Source organism: Odontesthes bonariensis, chromosome 3 (assembly GCF_027942865.1).
Source record: "Odontesthes bonariensis isolate fOdoBon6 chromosome 3, fOdoBon6.hap1, whole genome shotgun sequence".
Taxonomy (NCBI): Eukaryota; Metazoa; Chordata; class Actinopteri; order Atheriniformes; family Atherinopsidae; genus Odontesthes; species Odontesthes bonariensis.
The window spans coordinates 41276184-41294485 of record NC_134508.1 but is presented as its reverse complement, the minus strand read 5'-3'; the positions used below and the strand labels follow the sequence as shown (position 1 = coordinate 41294485).

Genomic DNA, 18302 nt, shown 5'->3' with positions numbered 1-18302 from the left:
GCCTACCAGAAACACGTAGGAGTGGAAGACGCGATTCTGTACATGTTGCATCGGGCATATGCTTATCTGGATGTGTAGGCCTCCTGGGGCTCCACAGGGTACTGTTTTGGCTCCTTTTCTTTTCACCCTGTACACATCAGACTTCAAGTACAACTCAGTCCTGCCACATTCAGAAGTATTCTGATGATACGGCTGTTGTGGCATGTGTGCATGGTGGAGAGGAGAAGGAGTACAGGGACCTTGTGGAGCCCTTAACTGACCAAACAGAACTGTTTGCTCCTGAACACCACCAAGACCAAAGAGCTGGTGGTGGACTTACGGAGATCTAAAACCCCATACCAGTCAGTCTGCATTGATGGAGGAGAGATACAGACTGTTCAGACCTGCAAATACCTGGGGGTGGTGCTGGATAATAAACTGGAGTGGTCTGCCAACATAGACGCAGTGTACAGGAGGGGCCAGAGCCGTCTCTTCTTCCTGAGACGGCTCAGGTCCTTTAATGTCTGTAGTGATATGATATGCATGTTTTATTACACTATCATTGAGAGTGCACTGTTCTATGCTGCTGTCTGCTGGGGGAGTTGCACTACAGACAGAAACTGTAGGCGCCTGGACAAACTTGTGAAAAAGGCTGGTTCTGTTGTAGGCAGAAGGCTGGACCCTCTCGGTGCTGTGGTGGAGCAACGGATGAGGAGGAAATTGTATTCTGTTTTGGAGAATAATAAACATCCTCTCCACAGCATCCTGGCAGGACAGAGGAGCAGCTGCAGTGAGAGGCTCATCTCTCTGCGCTGCAGGACTGAGAGGTTCAGAAGGTCCTTTGATCCCACAGTTCCCATTTTTTGTTCCAATGGGAACAAAAAATGTTCCCATTTTTTATTTATTTGTTTATTTAGTAATTTATTATTATCATTAGTTAATAGTACTATTTTTACTAGAATTGGTATTATTATTGTTGTTGTTAATATACAATCATTGTAAATATTTATAATTTTTTTGAGCTACTTGACTAATTTGAATTTCCCCCATTGGGGGATGAATAAAGTATTATTCTATTCTAGAAATGGATAAGGATTCTTCCATAATTAATCATTTGCCACAACTAAACAGAAATGAGAGTAAAACTGAGTCCCTCTTTAGTGAAGTTAAAGGTTTTATTGAATGGTTTCAGTTTTAGGGATCATAAATGGAAAAAAATCTGCTGAAACAGGATCACGAAGAGCTAAGGCTACGGCTACACGGAAACGAAACGAGTTTTTTTTTGAAAACGGGTACAAAAATTCTTGCAACCACACGGCAACGCTGCTGTAAAGACTCAGGTCCAGACGAAAACGGATGAAAACGATGCAGTACACACGCCACTGTGTCACGCCACGCTGTGAGACAATAGAGAAGTCTCACAGCGTCAACGTTTGACTGACGCAAAAACGTTTTCGCTGTAACAATGGAAATGAAACGACCTCGTTTTCAAACTTTCCCACTCTGGAACCCGTTCTCAAAAACTATCGTTTTGGGGTAGTGGGAACGCTGGCTCCGTGTGGCCGCGACAGCGAAACGATAAGAAAAAGTATCGTTTACAGTGAAAAACGTTTTCGTGTAGCCGCAGCCTAAAAAAAGTGTTCTGACACGAGTCTTAAACTTCTTTTATCGGGTTTTCAGTATTTGATTTCAGTATTTCAGTGTCCATGCTGTGCGTGTTGTCTGATGTGTACTTTTCTCCGTGCCTTTTATTTAGCCCTTTGAGGATAAACAAAGTAGATTTAGACCTAAAATGTATAAAAATAACTTTAAATTAAAGAGGGGGAACTCACAGAAAGATGCGACTCTGTCCCGAACGTTATGGAGGGAGAAAACAGAGGAGGCTGAACATTTTCAGTCTCTTACTTTCATTTTTAAACGGTTCAAAAAACTAAAATAAAGTATGAAGGTACACATTTTAAATAAAATGATGAGAAAGAATTGCACCGTGCAAAAAATGAGAAGAGAATCATCTTTTTACAGCAAATAAAAGTCACCAGGAGCTCCAGTAACTCAGAGATTTCTTAGATCTGGGAGCATAAGCACTTTGAGGCAGACAGGTGAAGTTAGTGCTTTATTTAATCACAGGAAAGGCTGGAACATCAATCATCAGTGAAACATATTTACAGCTCAACATCATCAATCCTGTCGTGTTTTTCCTGCATCAATAAAGTGCAGCTTCATAAACATGACTTCTTCACCTGGTCACTGCAAGAAAAGATCTTTCCAAAAGAGCCCAAGAAACATAAAAAAAAGATCAGTAACTGCTGATTTAGGCCTTTGAAAAACGTCTCTTCTGCCACTAACATCCCCACAGATGAGGAAGTGTGTCGTCGGGATGCTGTGACCGCCGACACCCTGACGTGTCAAGTTTTTGAGCAAAAGCTTAATTATTTGTTGTTTTTCTACATATAATCACCATGAATCACTGGGAGAAGGCTAATCGATTAATAAAACCTGTGAAAAACTGTTTTTCACAGGTAATGTTTTTCAAAAACATTAAAGGCCCCAAACAATAACACACGTCTGATCAATGTCACGGCGCTGACACTCCGACGCATTTCTGACACATTATTCTCTCTTCTTTAACACTACACGATACTGAATTAATACAAATGTTGTCAGGACATCGGCCTCCCTTAGGTAATAAAACAAAGCTAACAAAAGTTATAGATGAGAAAACTTTAGAAAACTTTGTGCTTGTGTTTAACAGACCTCAGATCAGTCCAAACTGTTCCATAGAGGAGGATGAAGCTCCTTTTCGTGGCCTAAAAACTACACATTACAACAGGTCATGATCGTCATTCGTGAGAGTTTCATGCAGCCATTTAAACTGCAGGAAACAAACGCTTAAAATCAGACTTTCTATTGTTTCATGTTGGCCTCGGTCGTGAAAACATGAACACAAACTGCAAACGCACAGCTTGAAATGCCGGCATAGTTGGGCCGAGCGTGGCGAGATATGTTTTTTGAAAAATAATACAGAAAAGGGTTGAATCTGGAAATAGTTCATGTGGCTGGAATCTGCTCACAGTGATATGGGACTAAACCAAACATGAACTGAGTGTGAACTTCAGGTAAAAATACCTGTCAAAATTCCCTCTTTTTGTTCTTATTCCCAATTAAACAATGTTTGTTATTTCTATTTGTGTTAAAATAGCAGCCGTCTCCGTCAACCTGGAGGTGCAGGACAGTGTTTTCACAATAAAAAGAAAGATTGGTTTAATTTCAGTGGTCAATGTTTTGTGACTAAGTTCTTGTGATGCATAAAGTCTACAAAAACCCACAAATCTGAAAATAAATTAATAAAAATAAATCCTTTGTCCTGTGCCATCTACACTCTCATATTCTTTGAGGTTCCGATAAAAGAGTCAGTTAAAAAAAAAAAAAAAAAAAAAAAAAAAAAAAAAATTGTAGTTGTGCTCCTCAGTGGTCTTTTGTAAAACAATAGATTTAGTAACCAGAGTGAGTACTGATATCTAATAATATGCAACATAACCCACTCTGTGTGAAAAAAAAAAGTGCATGTTTTGTTGAAATGTTCCGTTTGTTTCAGACAATTTCAGACTTTGCGGGTGGATCCAGTCAGGTTTGGAGTTGTTAAAAGGCTTCTTTTCCCCCCCACTTTGATCGTGTGAGGCGTTTAAGGAACATCAGAGAATGTTACGCCCTCCTCTTAAATTCAGACCGAATCAAAACTACTCTGTGAACTCATTCCAGCTCCACAGTTTCTAGCTTTGCGATATTCACATTCATCTTAGAGATATTTTACTTTTGTCTTTCATCATTATATTTAGTATTTAAATAATCTTTACCAGATTTTATAAATCAGTCCCTGAGCGTTCTCATAACCTAATTAGTTTTGCTTAACACCAAGACACAGCTCGTGCCAAAGCACTCTGAACTCAACGGTGTTTAATGTGCCTGACAAGCACAGCTGAGGGTAAAATGACATGCACGAAAGCAAAAACCAAAGCACTTCAGAGGAAAGTTCACCCGATTCTTTTCAATCAAACACAAGTGCACAGCATTAGTTTCTAAGATGTGACTTGGGTTAAATTTCACTCTAAAACGAATTGAAGCTCTTACCAAAAGCTCACATGTGGAGGCTCTTTTGAGTGTCCTGAAGATATATCAGATTTCTTCTTCTTCACTTTCCACTCAGCCACTAATTTCTTATCATCTCAGTAACTTTCACATAGACTGACAAACAAATATCAATTTTTCACAGTGTTAGAGGAGGAAAATGGCTGCATCATCATAGTTTCTTTAGGCTGGAACATATTTAGCATTTTTGCTTGAAAGATTAGAATTGATAGAAATCACTGATTTATTTTCACCCTCATTGCTGGGGGTCAACTCAGATGTAATGGAGCCCAGGGACAGCATGGACTCAACCCTCAACGCTTCGGGACGTAAGTGGAAGAGTGACAGCAGGAAGGCCTCTTGAAGATAAAACTCTGCTCTCACTTCTTCTCTTTTTGTTTTAGAAAGTCGTGTTTTCGTTTCATTTGAACCAAAAACCGAGTTGTCCTGCAGCCCTCTAGGATCTCCGCCTTCTGTATTTTCTTCCGTGTGTCCTTCAAATCATGAATAATCGTATGTCCTCCATCATTATTGTTAGCTCTTATAAAATAAACGTATAAAACAGAAACTTACATGTTAATCTATAGTGGAGCCGGTATAAAAGCAGCAGGGTTTTTTTTGACATTGCAAAAAAAAAAAGAAAAGAAACAAAAGTCAAAGTCCTCGACGAGACGAGACGTCTCCTCGCGTTGCTCCTCTCATAGTGAGGCTGCATTAGGTTTATCTTCCATCTTCGGAGTGAAGCCTCCATCCCAACCTAAAAACGGAGTCCAGCAGAGAGGACAGGCACGTTTTTTTAGTCCCTGGCAGCCCGGCGGGCGGGTGGTGTTTCCTTCCTCCGATTCCTGAGCAGCAGTCTCAAAAATACCAGCTGGGACTCGCCTGGAAGCCAAAAACATGCATCCTCTGAGCGTCATTAGGCTTCAGACTCACCCCTCTTCTTGCCCTCCTCCCCTGCATCGCTGTCCTCTGATTGGCTGCTGCTAAGCACTAGGAACTGTCCATCAGGGGCGGGCGGGTTGGAGGGACGACTCGAGGCAGCAATCAAGCGACTCTGCTCTTCTAGATCCTGTGAGTCAGACAGAAATAAAGACATTACGAAGACTAAATATCAAGACTTTACCTTTACGTTCTAATTCTGAGTCCAGTGGATATCTGTTTTTTGTTTACATTAATCTAATATCAGGGTTTAGTTTGAAGGTTTGAGGCTACCTTTTCTATCTGTTTCTGCTTGCTGAGTTCCTCCTGTTGTTTTTCTTTGGCCTTGTCATCCTCCTTCATTTTCTCTACCGCTTTACGATCCTGCACAACAAGGTAACAAAAAACATCCACAACACACCTGAATGAGCTGCAGTTATATCTAAAATGTGACTGCACAGGAGCAGTAACTCTGATCCAGCCTCACCATCTCAGAGTGGAAGGCTATCTGCTTGGCCAAACCAACACTGTCACAGATCTGAAAAGCATGAAGAAGACAGAAAGATTAGACACAAAAAAGGTGTGTTGGAGTTTAAGATGAACAGATGCGGTGAGACGCAACCTTCTCTCCGTCATTGTTGGATTCAAAGATGTAGCAGACGGCTCGGCTGTCACCCCGCCCGCCTGCCGCCTGCAGAACGAAACCAAACAGCCTCTTGTTGTCCTGATGAGACGAGCATTGGACCACGCTGGACAGAGGAAACTGCAGCAGGAGAGAGGACATCAGGAGCAAAGACATGACTGAAAAACTTGACTTAGCAGAGAAACTGCTATCATCTTACCCTGAGTCGAGTGACTTGTGTCTGAGGATCAATTAACCTAAAAAAAAAAAATAAATACAAAACATACATTAATATCTGGACGCTGTCGCCTTACAGATGGTGGAAGAATGAGGTTTAAATGAATGAGATTAGCCTCCAAATAAAGACGGGAGAGCCAAGAGCGACCAGCTGAGAGTCGATCATGTAAATAACTGCAAATGTCATTAAACCTAGAAGCCAGTCAGAGTTCTTTATCACACAATGATAAATATATAAAGTTTTCAACCCCTCACTTCTATCATGCCACATCAACGGCACACCTTACATGCTAATATGAATTATTATGACACGTTTTAATAAGGACTTTTATTTTTTTATGGATTTTTCCATCATTGTTGAGGGTAAAGCTGAATGAAACTTAGAGGAAAATAAACTCAATGTTGAATGACCGAAAGCTCCAACAGGTTGATTAATTACAACATATTTTAATTGCATTATTAAGATAAAATTAAAGAGAATCTAGTATATTTCTAAGATGTTATGAAATCTTGAAGAATTGTGATCAATTTAATACTCTGTGATAATTTTGCTGCCAAAACGAAAGTTACGTATGTAACTACGGTTCTATGAATCCTGGATGACCGCCAGAGGCGGTGCTTTCAAGCACTGGATGATACATCTTGCGCATGCGCAGGTCGAGTGTTAATACCAACAACGTCACTCGTGACCCCCTGCTGACCCCGGAGAGCCTATATACTTCCGGCAACATCAGCAGGTCAGTCCTTACAGAATCTTCTCGCGAGTATACGAGGATTCTGAGTGACAGAACGCTCTGGCGGTCATCCAGGATTCATAGAACCGTAGTTACATACGTAACTTTCGTTCTATTTCATCCTTACTGACCGCCAGAGGCGGTGCTTTCAAGCACTGGATGACTAATACCAGAAGAGTCACGAGGAATCCGCACTTACTCACTTTATTGAGAGGAAGCAGCAGAGTCGGGCAGCAGGACCACAGCCAACGGGTTGGGAGTGGCAACATTCACCCGATAGAACCTGGAGAAGGTACTCGGTGACGCCCATGACGCTGCCTCACAGATGTCTTCCAGGGGAACGCCCCGTAGGGCTGCCCATGAGGTCGAGACAGCTCTGGTGGAGTGGCAGCTCACCCCAGCTGGCTGGGGGCGCCCACTTCCCTCATATGCCTGGGTGATGGCGTCCACCACCCAGTGAGACAGTCGCTGTTTAGAGAGCGCACAGCCTCTCCGAGGGCCACCGTAGCAGAGGAAGAGCTGGTCCGACTGCCTGATACCGGCAGTCGCGGCCACGTAGGCTCTCAGAGCCCGCACAGGGCATAGTAGGCGTAACCTGTCCTCCCCCTCCGGGGGAACAAACTGTGCCAGGTGGATAGGTCTGTTAGATGAAGACAGCACCTTCGGGAGAAAAGCGGGGTTCGGCCATAGGGAAACCCCTGAGCCATCCGAGTTCCACCTCATGCAGGAGTCGCTCACCGACAGAGCATGCAGCTCCCCGACGCGCTTCGCTGACGCGATAGCGAGTAGAAAGGCGGTCTTAGCGGAGACCCACCTCAGCCCTGCCTGAGCAAGGGGTTCAAAGGGAGGCGCGCACAGGGCGCCGAGCACCAGGTGCAGATCCCATGGCGGGGTGCGCCGCACTCGTGGGGGGCGCAGCCGCCGCGCACCTTTCAGGAAAAGGGACACCAACCTGTGGCTTCCCACCGTGCCGTTATCCACTCGAGCATGCCGAGAGGAAATGGCCGCCACATACACCCTCAGGGTAGCGGGGGACCGGCCGTCATCCAGGAGTGACTGGAGGAACTCCAGAATCCTAGGGACAGGACAGTGCACAGGGTCCTCACCCCTGTCCAAGCACCATGTAGTGAACAGCCGCCACCTCTGTTCATAAAGCGCCCGGGTAGAAGGCGCCCTCGCGTTTAGGATGGTATGGCAAACCTCGCCAGAGCACTCAGTCAGCATCGGGTCGGGCCCTGCAGTGGCCAGACCCACAGCTGCAGACGGGACGGGTCGGGATGCCAGATCCGACCCTGCCACTGAGACAGGAGATCCCTCCTGTCGGGGAGGCGCCATGGGGAACCCCTGCAGAGCCTGTGCAGCAGTGGAAACCACGTCCTCCCTGGCCAAAGGGGGGCTACCAACAGCAGCCTGTGGCCCTGCTGGAGGACCCTCTGTAGCGTAGGGACTATCAGAGGGATCGGTGGGAAAGCATAGAGGAGAACCTCTGGCCAGTCGTGGGCCAGAGCATCCTGTCCCAGGGGACTGCTCTCCTCTGTCAGGGAGAACCAGAGGGGGCAATGGGTCGACTCTTCTGAGGCAAAGAGGTCCACGTTTGCTCTGCCGAAGGTGGCCCAGATATTGAGCACCACCTCCGGATGGAGCTGCCAATCCCCCGGCGGAGGCTTGCCACGGGAGAGCAAGTCCGCCGTCTGGTTGCGCTCCCCGGGCAAATACATTGCCTTTAGGCTGGCTAAGCGTGGTGCTGCCCACAGCAGGAGGTCCCGGGATGCCTGCAGTAGCAGTGCAGACCTGGTGCCACCTTGGTGGTTTATGAGGGAGACGGCCGAAACACTGTCCGACCGCACGAGTACATGTCGGCCCCTCAAGAAAGGGAGGAAAGCCTGCAACGCTCTGTGTACAGCCCGCAGCTCTAGTGCGTTGATGTGCTGTGAGCGGTCCCGCGCCGGCCACAGCCCCTGAGCCGTCCGGTTCTGCCACACGGCGCCCCACCCCGAGAGGGAGGCGTCCGTCGTGACTGCCTCGCGACGGGATGCAATGGAGCCCATGGGCATGCCCTGGAGGAGAAACGAACGCTTCCTCCACGGGGCCAGAGCAAGAAGGCAGCGGTGGGACACCGCAAGCCTCCTGTGCCGGTGTCTCCTGGCGTCCAGGTGAAAGCTGTGCAACCACCTCTGGAGGGGACGCAGCGACAGCAATCCTAAGGGGACCACAGCAGCCGCAGCTGTCAGTTTCCCCAGGACGCGTAAGAACTCCACGTAGTGGAACCGCCTGCCTTCCCGAAACGGGAGGAGGTGGCGGAGGATGTCGTTCACCCGCCGTGGCGACGGGCAGGCCATCATGGTGACCGCATCGAGGGTCACCCCAAGAAAAACTGTGCTCTGTGATGGGACCAGGCCACTCTTTGTAAAATTCACCCTGAGGCCCAAACGGGCCACATGGGAAAGAAGACACGTCGTGTCGAGGGCCACCTGAGACTGGGACGGCGCACAGATGAGCCAGTCGTCCAGATACGGCAAGATCTTCATACCCCGCGACTGTAGGTGCGAGAGGGCTGCCGTCACACACCTGGTGAACACCCGTGGGGAGAGGGAGAGACCAAACGGGAGCACCCTGAACTGGAAATGACGCCCCTGAAAGGCGAATCGCAGAAACTGCCGATGGTGTGGCGCCACAGGAACGTGAAAGTAGGCATCCTCCAGGTCTATGGAGGTAAACCACTCCCCTCTGGAGACCGTACGCAGAACCTCTGCAGTGGTCAACATATGGAACCTCAAGACCTTCAGTAACCTGTTGAGGTTCCTGAGGTCGAGGATAGGTCGAAATCCGCCATCTTTCTTTGCTACCAGAAAGTAAGTCGAGTAGAACCCCCCGGGGTGCAACAGGGGGTCTACCGGTTCGATGGCACCCTTGCCCAGGAGGACGAACAGCCCCTGGGCGAGGGCTCGGGCTTTCGCCGGGTCGCGGATGACAGTCATCCTGACTCGGCCATGGGTCGGGGGCCGACGTCGGAACTGAAGTTTGTACCCGTGGGTCAAGGTGGAAAGAACCCACGGGTCCCTGGTGGAAGCAGCCCAGTAGCTGAGCTGCTGCTGGGAAAAAAGGCCGACGGTCGGCCCCGTGGCCTCAGCGTCGGGCCCCCCGACCTCTAGGGGCTCCAGGGGCACGACGGGCAGTATGTGAGACCTGAGGTTGCCCAGGGGGCAGTCGGTCAGGCGCCCGAAAGGACTGTGCCTGCCGCTGAGCAGGCTGTGGGCGTGAGTACTGGGGCCGAGGGAGGCCCCTGGCCCGTGAGTGGGTGCCGCGCTGCGAGGCAGCTGGACGGCCCCTAGGGTCGCCAGGTGGCGGCGCGCTTCTGTGAAGCTCAGACAGCTGCTGTCGGGTCTTCCCAGCTTGGACCGTGCGCTCGAGGGCTTCCAGAGCCGCGGAGCCAAACAGCTCCCCCGGTTCCACCGGAACACTGCGGAGGGTTCTTCTGCAGGCCTCCGAGAGAGGGGACTGCGCCAACCAAACCTGGCGGCGAGCCTGAACGAGAGTTGCCATTACCCGTCCCAACTCCCTAGACATCAGTGCAAAGGCCTGTAGAGAGGCGTCAGTAACACTGTGGACAGAAGTGTCCAGTTCGGTCTCCTGCAGGGATGATGACAGGGCGAGCAGCAGGTGGGACATGGAATTACCCATCCGAGCCATGCGTGCTGCCGCCTCATAGGCCTTCGACAGCAAGTCATCCGTAACCCGGCACTGGGGGCGAGGACACCTCGCCTCCCGCCTCAGAGCCTCATCGGGTGACACGATCAGGGCGGCTATAGTGGGCTCAACCGCTGGCATGCGGTCCAGGCCAAACTTGGATGCGTCCTGCATGGCTGCCAGGGTCCGAGCATCAGCTGTCGGACGGGCAGGGGCCCTAGGGTCCCTCCAGAACGTCTGTAATTCCCTCAGATACTCCTCTGATGGAGGTACAGTTAGTTCAGCGGGGGTTGAGGAGCGCCTGAAAAAGGCACTGGCCGAAGCTGGCTGAGCCTGCGGCACGTCCAGCTGCAGCCTGGCTAGAGCCGTACGGATGGCGGCTCCCACAGAGCCTTCCTCCCTGCCACCCGCCGAGCTACGGGCTGAAGACAGGGAGCCCGCTGCAGAGGGACGGGAGGCTTCGTCTCCCAGGAGCACGTCCGAAGCGTAGTCCTGAAACATAGTAGCTGAAGCTGCTATGGAAAATGCATCCTCCTCCGGACCGAAGGAGGCCGTTGGAGGAACAAGGGCACCCGGCTGGGTTGCTCCAGCCCCAGGCTGGAGAGCCAGGAGGAGGGACTTCATGCTGTCAAGCTCCGCTGTCAGCTGATCCACTCTAGAGGTAAGCCCGGACCCCTTGGCCCTCTTCCCGGAGGTGGGGCCTGCAGTCTCAGCAGGCCGACGCCGTGGTCGGCTAGACCGAGACGGGGCCAGCCGCTGGTCAGGGGTCAACTGGGGAGACGAGGGAGGGCCCAACAGGCGCTCTACCTCGGCCAGCCTTGCAGCCCTGACAGCATGAGGCAGGATGCCACAATTCATGCAGGACTCGTCTGAGAGACCCTGCCTCAGATGTCCGAGGCCAAGGCACGGAGGACACAGATCATGGCCATCCTCAAGTTGTAGAGGAGCCATACAGGCCGAGCAGGAGTGGTTGTGATCCATGTCGGGACCACCTCTAGCTCCAATATATAAATAAATAAATATATATATCTATATATACACAGTATATTGCTGATAGTACATAAGTACTAATTCTTATTTATATATTTCTTCTTCCTTTTCTTTTTTTTTTTTTTTTTTTTTTCAGAAGAAAATTCTTTACTTATAGCGGAATGCTGGGAGCGGGAGCCGCAAACGGTGCCTTCACCGACAATCAACTATAGGCCACCTGTTCTGGGAGCGGGGGGCGCACACGCCGCCTTACACCAGGAGAGGGGCTATTGCTGTATTTATACACCGTCTATAGGTGGATGCCGGGAGCGGGAGCCGCAAACGGTGCCTTCGCCGACAACCACTATAGGCCGCCTGTGCTGGGAGCGGGGGGCGCACACGCCGCCTTACACCAGGAGAGGGGCTAGTGCAAGTTCTATTAGCTATAGCTGGATGCCGGGAGCGGGAGCCGCACACGGTGCCTTCACCTGACAACCACTATAGGCCACCTGTTCTGGGAGCGGGGGGCGCACACGCCGCCGTGCACCAGGAGAGGGGCAGAACAATAGCAGCAACAAAATCAAAGAACCGGCACAACCGAGTTGGCCGCTTAACATAAGTAGGTTACAGATGCCGGGGGGGGGCTAGCAATGTAGCTTCACCGACAATGCAACTATAAACAGACTGTTACTCACGTGCAGCGCACAGCACCGGGAGAAGGAGCGAGCATGCTACCTGGACCGGCGCTTGTAACAGCTGGTCAGTAAACTTCATCAGCCGAGGGAAAAAAAGGTTACATACCTCTCGGCAGTTCGCCGCGGTCTCTGAAGGGCGAGCAGCTCGCAGCCTCGACGGGACGTCGCGAGACCACCAGCAGCGAACGATGAAGTAGAATTGGTTTTAGAATTCGTCTCATATGCAGACGCAGTACTTACCTTGCGCAGCGAGAAGATGAAAAAAGGACTGACCTGCTGATGTTGCCGGAAGTATATAGGCTCTCCGGGGTCAGCAGGGGGTCACGAGTGACGTTGTTGGTATTAACACTCGACCTGCGCATGCGCAAGATGTATCATCCAGTGCTTGAAAGCACCGCCTCTGGCGGTCAGTAAGGATGAAATAGAACTGGCAGCATCTTCCAGAATTCCAATAAATCCCCACATGTGTGTTTAACAGTTGCTTTAATTGTTACTTGAGGCAGTCACAGGTGACCAGCAGGTGTGACTCGGTCATCCTGAAGATGTTGTGGATCGCTCTGGCGGCGAGGATCTGCCTCATGGTCTCAGAGATGACGTCTGCCGTCTCGGCAGTTCTCACCTCCATCGAGCCGAGGAATCGAACGATGAAGAGCTGGTGGAGGATCGAGTCTGAACGACACGAAGGCGGGAAAAATAAAAACCATAGAGTCGAACTGTTCTACTCAGGGCATCCAAACCCAATCATTATTTGTAATGATCAAACTGATTATGAGTGGAATTATTTTCAGGAATCAGTGAAATAGAAGAGGGAAGATTATGGAAAGTACATGAAAATGTACGGGCCAAACAGCAAGCTTTGGAAAACATAACAAAATGAAAATATATAGGAATCTGCATAAAAACTACATATCCAACCAAATTATTAAAGTTTAACATAACAGAAAACATAGCTAACACTCATATTTAAACCTTTAAACACATCAATCTACTATTAGACATTTTAGGATGCTTATACTTAGTTCTCATCTGATTAATTATAAACAAAAATATACTATTTTGATTTACATGATTTATAATACAGCAGAAATTTAATCTTTATGTCTTTTATTTACAATTGTTTGTTGTTGTCTAATGGGCTCTTTTGCACCACTTTGTGGCCAACAGGGGAAAACACACTCTATCAGGTGTTTTCTGCCCCTGATCCAAATATGATTTGATAAATGGAAGTTTTCCTTCTTCAACATTTAGAATAAAAACTGTGACGACACTGGAGTTGAATACAACAGAAAACATGGATACTTTTGAGGATTTGTCCAGGCAAACAGAAGGTACCTTCGCTGTCTTCTGGTGTGTTCTCTCCTGACTCTCCGAATGGATTACTCCGTCTGTGGACACACACGCATTAAAGCTTAAATCACTTCAGAGGATCTTACATTGCGCTACTGATCCAAACCTAAACCTTGAATCAAAGGATTGTATTCTTCACAAATGGGAAGTACAATCTGTGCAACATGACTCTTTAAACAGATATCTTTAGCTGTGATGATGCATTATTGGCATCCCCCTTTACCCTAACCATCACAGCTGAATGCCTAACCCTAAACATTACCCTGAACCGAACCATAACCCACAAATGAGGACAGAATTATCATCTCTGTTAATTTCTGTTTGCTCACTCCAAACACACGAGTCTCTTGTTTTATTCTCAAGATTTACAAGAAAAGTCTAAATCAAAATGGCCACCAGGGGGTGCTAATCACATCCAACTCCCGTGAATAAAAGTCGCACCAACCTGCCCGACTGTGCTGCCGTCTTGCTCTGTCCGGAGTTCTCATCGCTGACAGGGGAAATTATGTCAAACTGGATGGGTGTGTCTGGGGCAACCAGAGCATCCAGTGAGAGCACAGACAGAGCCGGTGACGGCTCTGAGCCCACAGAACTAATGCTGCTCGCTCGGCCCGTTCGCCCTTTACTGAAATGGAGACAAAGACAAACGATTATGGTGGTTTGAACAACTCGAAGCACGACTCTTAAATCAGGCCACCAGGATTCCACCTTTACTACATCTGTTAGCTGATGTTGGGAGGTTCTTGATCACAACTTTTAGCTGTGAGGGTTTTATTCATAAAATGCATAAAAAGAGTTTTATTCAGCTCGTTCAGGAAGTGAAACTCATTCATTTCTCTAAATGGAAAAGCTAGTGATGCGTAGGTTCTCTCCGGGTACTCCGGCTTCCTCCCACCACCCAAAAACATGCACGTCCGGTTGATTAGTGACTCTAAATTGACCTCGGGAGTGAGTGTGAGCATGCATGGTTGTTCATCGCTGTGTTGCCCTGTGATGAACTGGCGACCTGTGCAGGGTGTAGCCTGCCTCTCGCCCAGTGACAGCTGGGATGGGCTCCAGCACCCCCGCGGCTCTGAGTTGGATTAAGCGGGTATAGAAAATGGATGGAAAAGCTCGGCATCAAAGTCTCCCGGTTAAATCTCCAGTCCAAATGTTCAACAGGTGAAACATATGAGCTTCTTTGAGCACCAATTGATGGTTTAACTTGTGACCATAACATTTTAGAGTCTAAATGTTCTAAATGTCTGAACCATCAAGCTTATAAACTACCAAAGAGCTTTCCAAATGGCCTTTGAGGCAGAAAGAGCTCACGCCTTAAAGGGATAGTTCACCTCTTTTGATATGAAGCTGTATGACATCCCATATTAGCAATATCATTTATGAACATTGACTTAAGGCTCTAGCATGGTTGCTGCGTCTGCTCGCGCGAGCGGTGTTGATGACGTCACGAGTTCGTGCCCGCCATAGGACCCTATATAGTGGCGCAAGTCGTTGCGCGCCAGTAGTTGCAATTTTCTCCGTCACAGAGGTGGCGCTGCTACATGAAGGTTACCGCTACTCTACAACCACGAAAGTGGAGAAGAAAACAATGAAGAGCAGGAATACTGTCATTAATGATACTGCTGCAGTTTTCGGATCATTTTAATTTTTTAATTCAGTTAAAAGAGGTGAAGGTCTGAAGCCCCCGGCATCAACAGAGTCTCTGCCCTCTTCTTTTCCTTCACGTATCTGTCCCGTAGCTGCTTCCACACATTCTTACAGAACTCTCCCTCTTTCCCCAAAGTTCTGCCAATCTCTGTGCACCAGTTTGGGGAGTTTACGTGCTCTCTGTGCTGTTTCACTGCAGTTTCGTACAGCTGCCTGTACAAACGCACCTCCTCACTGAGCCTGGTCTCACAACAGTCCATCCGGTTCGTTGTGCTCGGCGCCGCCAAGTTACAAAAATCGACTGGTGCACGACAACGCGCTGCGCCGTCTTTTCAAGGGAAGCGCCATGCCTGAAACGTCATTTTGACGTCACGGTGCGACACCGCCGTGACAGACGCGGCAACCATGCTACCGCCTTTACCCCCTTCTGCGTCCTGTGAGCCGAGTTCCGGCCTCGTTTTGGCGTTGACGAAAGTAGTCCGGCTAGTTGGCTGGGGTTTAAAAAATAAAGCGTTTTGCTTCTCAAAACAATATGCGTTCAAAAGAGTAATACATTTGCACCACAAAAACGTTCTCCAGGAAAAAGTAAGACCTCACATCGCTTCTCTCTACCTTCGTATCACTACGTGCTGTGTAGACCGTGCAGACCGAGCAGTCCCCTGGAGAGAAAATAGCGATTGTGAGGTCTGACTTTTTCCTGGAAAACGATTTTGTGATGCAAATGTATGACTCTTTTGAACGCATATTATTTTGTGAAGCAAAACGGTTTATTTTTTAAACCCCAGCCAACTAGCCGGACTACTTTCGTCAACGCCAAAACGAGGCCGGAACTCGGCTCACAGGACGCAGCAGGGGGTAAGAAAATGTTCATAAACGATATTGCTAGTATGGGATGTCATACAGCTTCATGTCAAAAGAGGCGAACTATCCCTTTAAGTCCTGTCCGCTCATTTACTATTTAGTCCAATAGGAAGCAATTCAGTCATTTTGTCATCGTGCACTACATTGGCTCATATAGACCATCATGCATTGCATTAAGCAGGTATGCCAATGTCCGCATCTCATCATTTTATTTTACTTTTCCTTTTTGATGAGGTGGCTCGTCTCTTTTTCTGCCTGAGCTTTAGGATTTTACAAATTGTTAATAAATGCACCAGAAACACATTTGAATTTATTTTAGCAGCATTTAGCATCATATAAACTTAGACCCACAGTAGTGGGTCTTCTGTAGAGCAGCTGAAACCCGAACAAGGCCTGAACCACCTGCACACACGGTCCTACCTGCTGGGTCTCATGCTCTCGTGTCTCTGTTGGAACGATGGTGAAGGCGTCACCGCTTCCAGGGCTGTTTGGTTCACTCTGGCGGCCAGCTCCTACCAATAACATCACAGCACCAGTAGCATCAACCCATAAGAAAAGACTGTATCCACTCTCAAAGTTTTTCCTAGGTTTAACATCTTGCTACTATTATACTCTACATGTGCTGTTGGCAGATTAAATATTTCAGCTCTAACTGAATGTGACTCTAAAGTCCCTCTAACCCACGTTTACTCGCAGATATGTGCAGTCAACTATCTGTTAAAACCAACACAAATCCTGAAAAATACTTTAAAAAGCACTGCTAACCCTTTGTTGTCTTTCAGCTTCCTGCCTACGCAACTTAAAGAAGAGTAAATTCATAACTGAGGACTTGCTGGAGTCAACCACCCTGCAGGGACATCCTGGCAAATATTTGACCAGTTTTACAAAAAGTGTGCCTTCAGACTCCATCTTACAAGCACCAACCTCAAAATCATGCCCATATCTGTGCTTTTCCCACCGAGACAGAACAATTGTGTGAAGGTGAAAAGGGAAAATATGCATCGTCATTCCTACATGCATTCAAACAATGTTGCTCATAAATGTGAACTTGTGTTTTCCTCTAAAAAGATCTGAGCTGACGACATATAGATCATCTGTGGAATGGACACAAACCTCTGCGTTTTCACTAAGGTAGATCCTCTTGGAGATGTTATTGATGGTTGCAATCCACTGTTGGAGGAAGCACCAAGAGATACAGAGTGAGGAAACAACAGTGAACACAAAGCAGATTACCGGAGAGCAAAACACTTTACCTCCTCGCAGTCCTTCCTGCTCTCCGCCTGCAGCGTCACGACTCTGACAGAACGCAAAACTGGCATTAAAAAAAAAAACGAAAACCCCCCAAAACTGGCAGAAGCATCAGAGAACGTAAAGAAGAGTCTCACTTTTTGCCATCAAAAGAAGTGACCTGGAAGCAGAATCGGCGGTCGTCGCAATCCACGGCCATGACGGAGCAGTTGTCAAGGTCCGTGACCAGCCCGCCCGCCACCTCTCCCCGGCTCTGGTGCATCAGGTTACCTCCCTGCGTGAAGAAGTACTGGCGCTCCCACGATGACGACACCAGGCCCGTTTTACTGTGAAACAACAAGAAGGGCCACGCCAAGTCATTTTAATCAGGACAGCGCGAACAAAGCGCTGTAGAAAGAGAACTTTAGAGCTCTGTATTTATTTAAATACAATGCCGTCTTTTACAGGTTGGGTCTTTTTATTCATGGTCTTGTTTGTTTGTGACGAAGCAACAGTAGAGATCTAATTTATCAAACCATAAGAAGCAGCAGTGTGAGCAGGAATAACAACTTTTCAGCCACGTGTTACGAATGAATCTTCTCTCCTATTTACAGATAATTCCATTAGCAACACCTACGAGCTGTTATAGAGATTAAATAAGCTTATTTAACCTCTATAACAGCTCTTAGGTGTTAAAGCATTAAACACCACCTCCTAAAATAATAACAGTTGAATAAAGATAATACAGAATCTGGACTAAAATAATTGATGATTCACGAATCAGCCTGCATGGATCTACAGACAATGAGGAGGCTGGAGCCCCACGCAGTAACCCTTTTTATCCACTATTAGGTTAAAGGGATAGTTCACCTCTTTTGACATGAAGCTGTATGACATCCCATATTAGCAATATCATTTATGAACATTGACTTACCCCCTGCTGCGTCCTGTGAGCAGAGTTCCAGCCTCGTTTTGGCGTTGACGAAGGTAGTCCGGCTAGTTGGCTGGGGTTTAAAAAAATAAAGCGTTTTGCTTCTCAAAACAAAATGCGTTCAAAAGAGTAATACATTTGCATCACAAAATCGTTAGCCAGAAAAAGTCAGACCTCACAATCGTTTGGCGGCATTTCTCTCTCCCTTCGTATCACTACGGGCTGTGTAAACTGTGCAGACCGAAGTGCAGACCGAGCAGTCCCCTGCTTCCGAGCAGTAAACACCGTAGCAGGTGCGGCTATCGCTAGGTGGTTGAACGCAT

The 18302-nt window shown here is 47.9% G+C and overlaps 1 protein-coding gene across 1 annotated transcript in view; it reads right to left on the bottom strand.

The window, feature by feature from the left end:
• Positions 1–2079: 2079 nt before the first annotated feature.
• The window catches only part of appl1 (adaptor protein, phosphotyrosine interaction, PH domain and leucine zipper containing 1), a 28089-nt gene continuing 11866 nt past the window's right edge, over positions 2080–18302 (bottom strand). The window contains exons 11-22 of the mRNA XM_075461838.1: positions 17207–17395; positions 17075–17117; positions 16935–16991; positions 16242–16333; positions 13759–13938; positions 13299–13351; positions 12461–12635; positions 5865–5901; positions 5645–5785; positions 5510–5560; positions 5317–5406; positions 2080–5173 (exon numbers count right to left, since the gene is read on the bottom strand). Of these exons, the coding sequence (XP_075317953.1) occupies positions 5021–5173; positions 5317–5406; positions 5510–5560; positions 5645–5785; positions 5865–5901; positions 12461–12635; positions 13299–13351; positions 13759–13938; positions 16242–16333; positions 16935–16991; positions 17075–17117; positions 17207–17395 (1261 nt within the window). The 3' untranslated portion in view covers positions 2080–5020. The remainder of the gene's footprint in view (positions 5174–5316; positions 5407–5509; positions 5561–5644; positions 5786–5864; positions 5902–12460; positions 12636–13298; positions 13352–13758; positions 13939–16241; positions 16334–16934; positions 16992–17074; positions 17118–17206; positions 17396–18302) is intronic.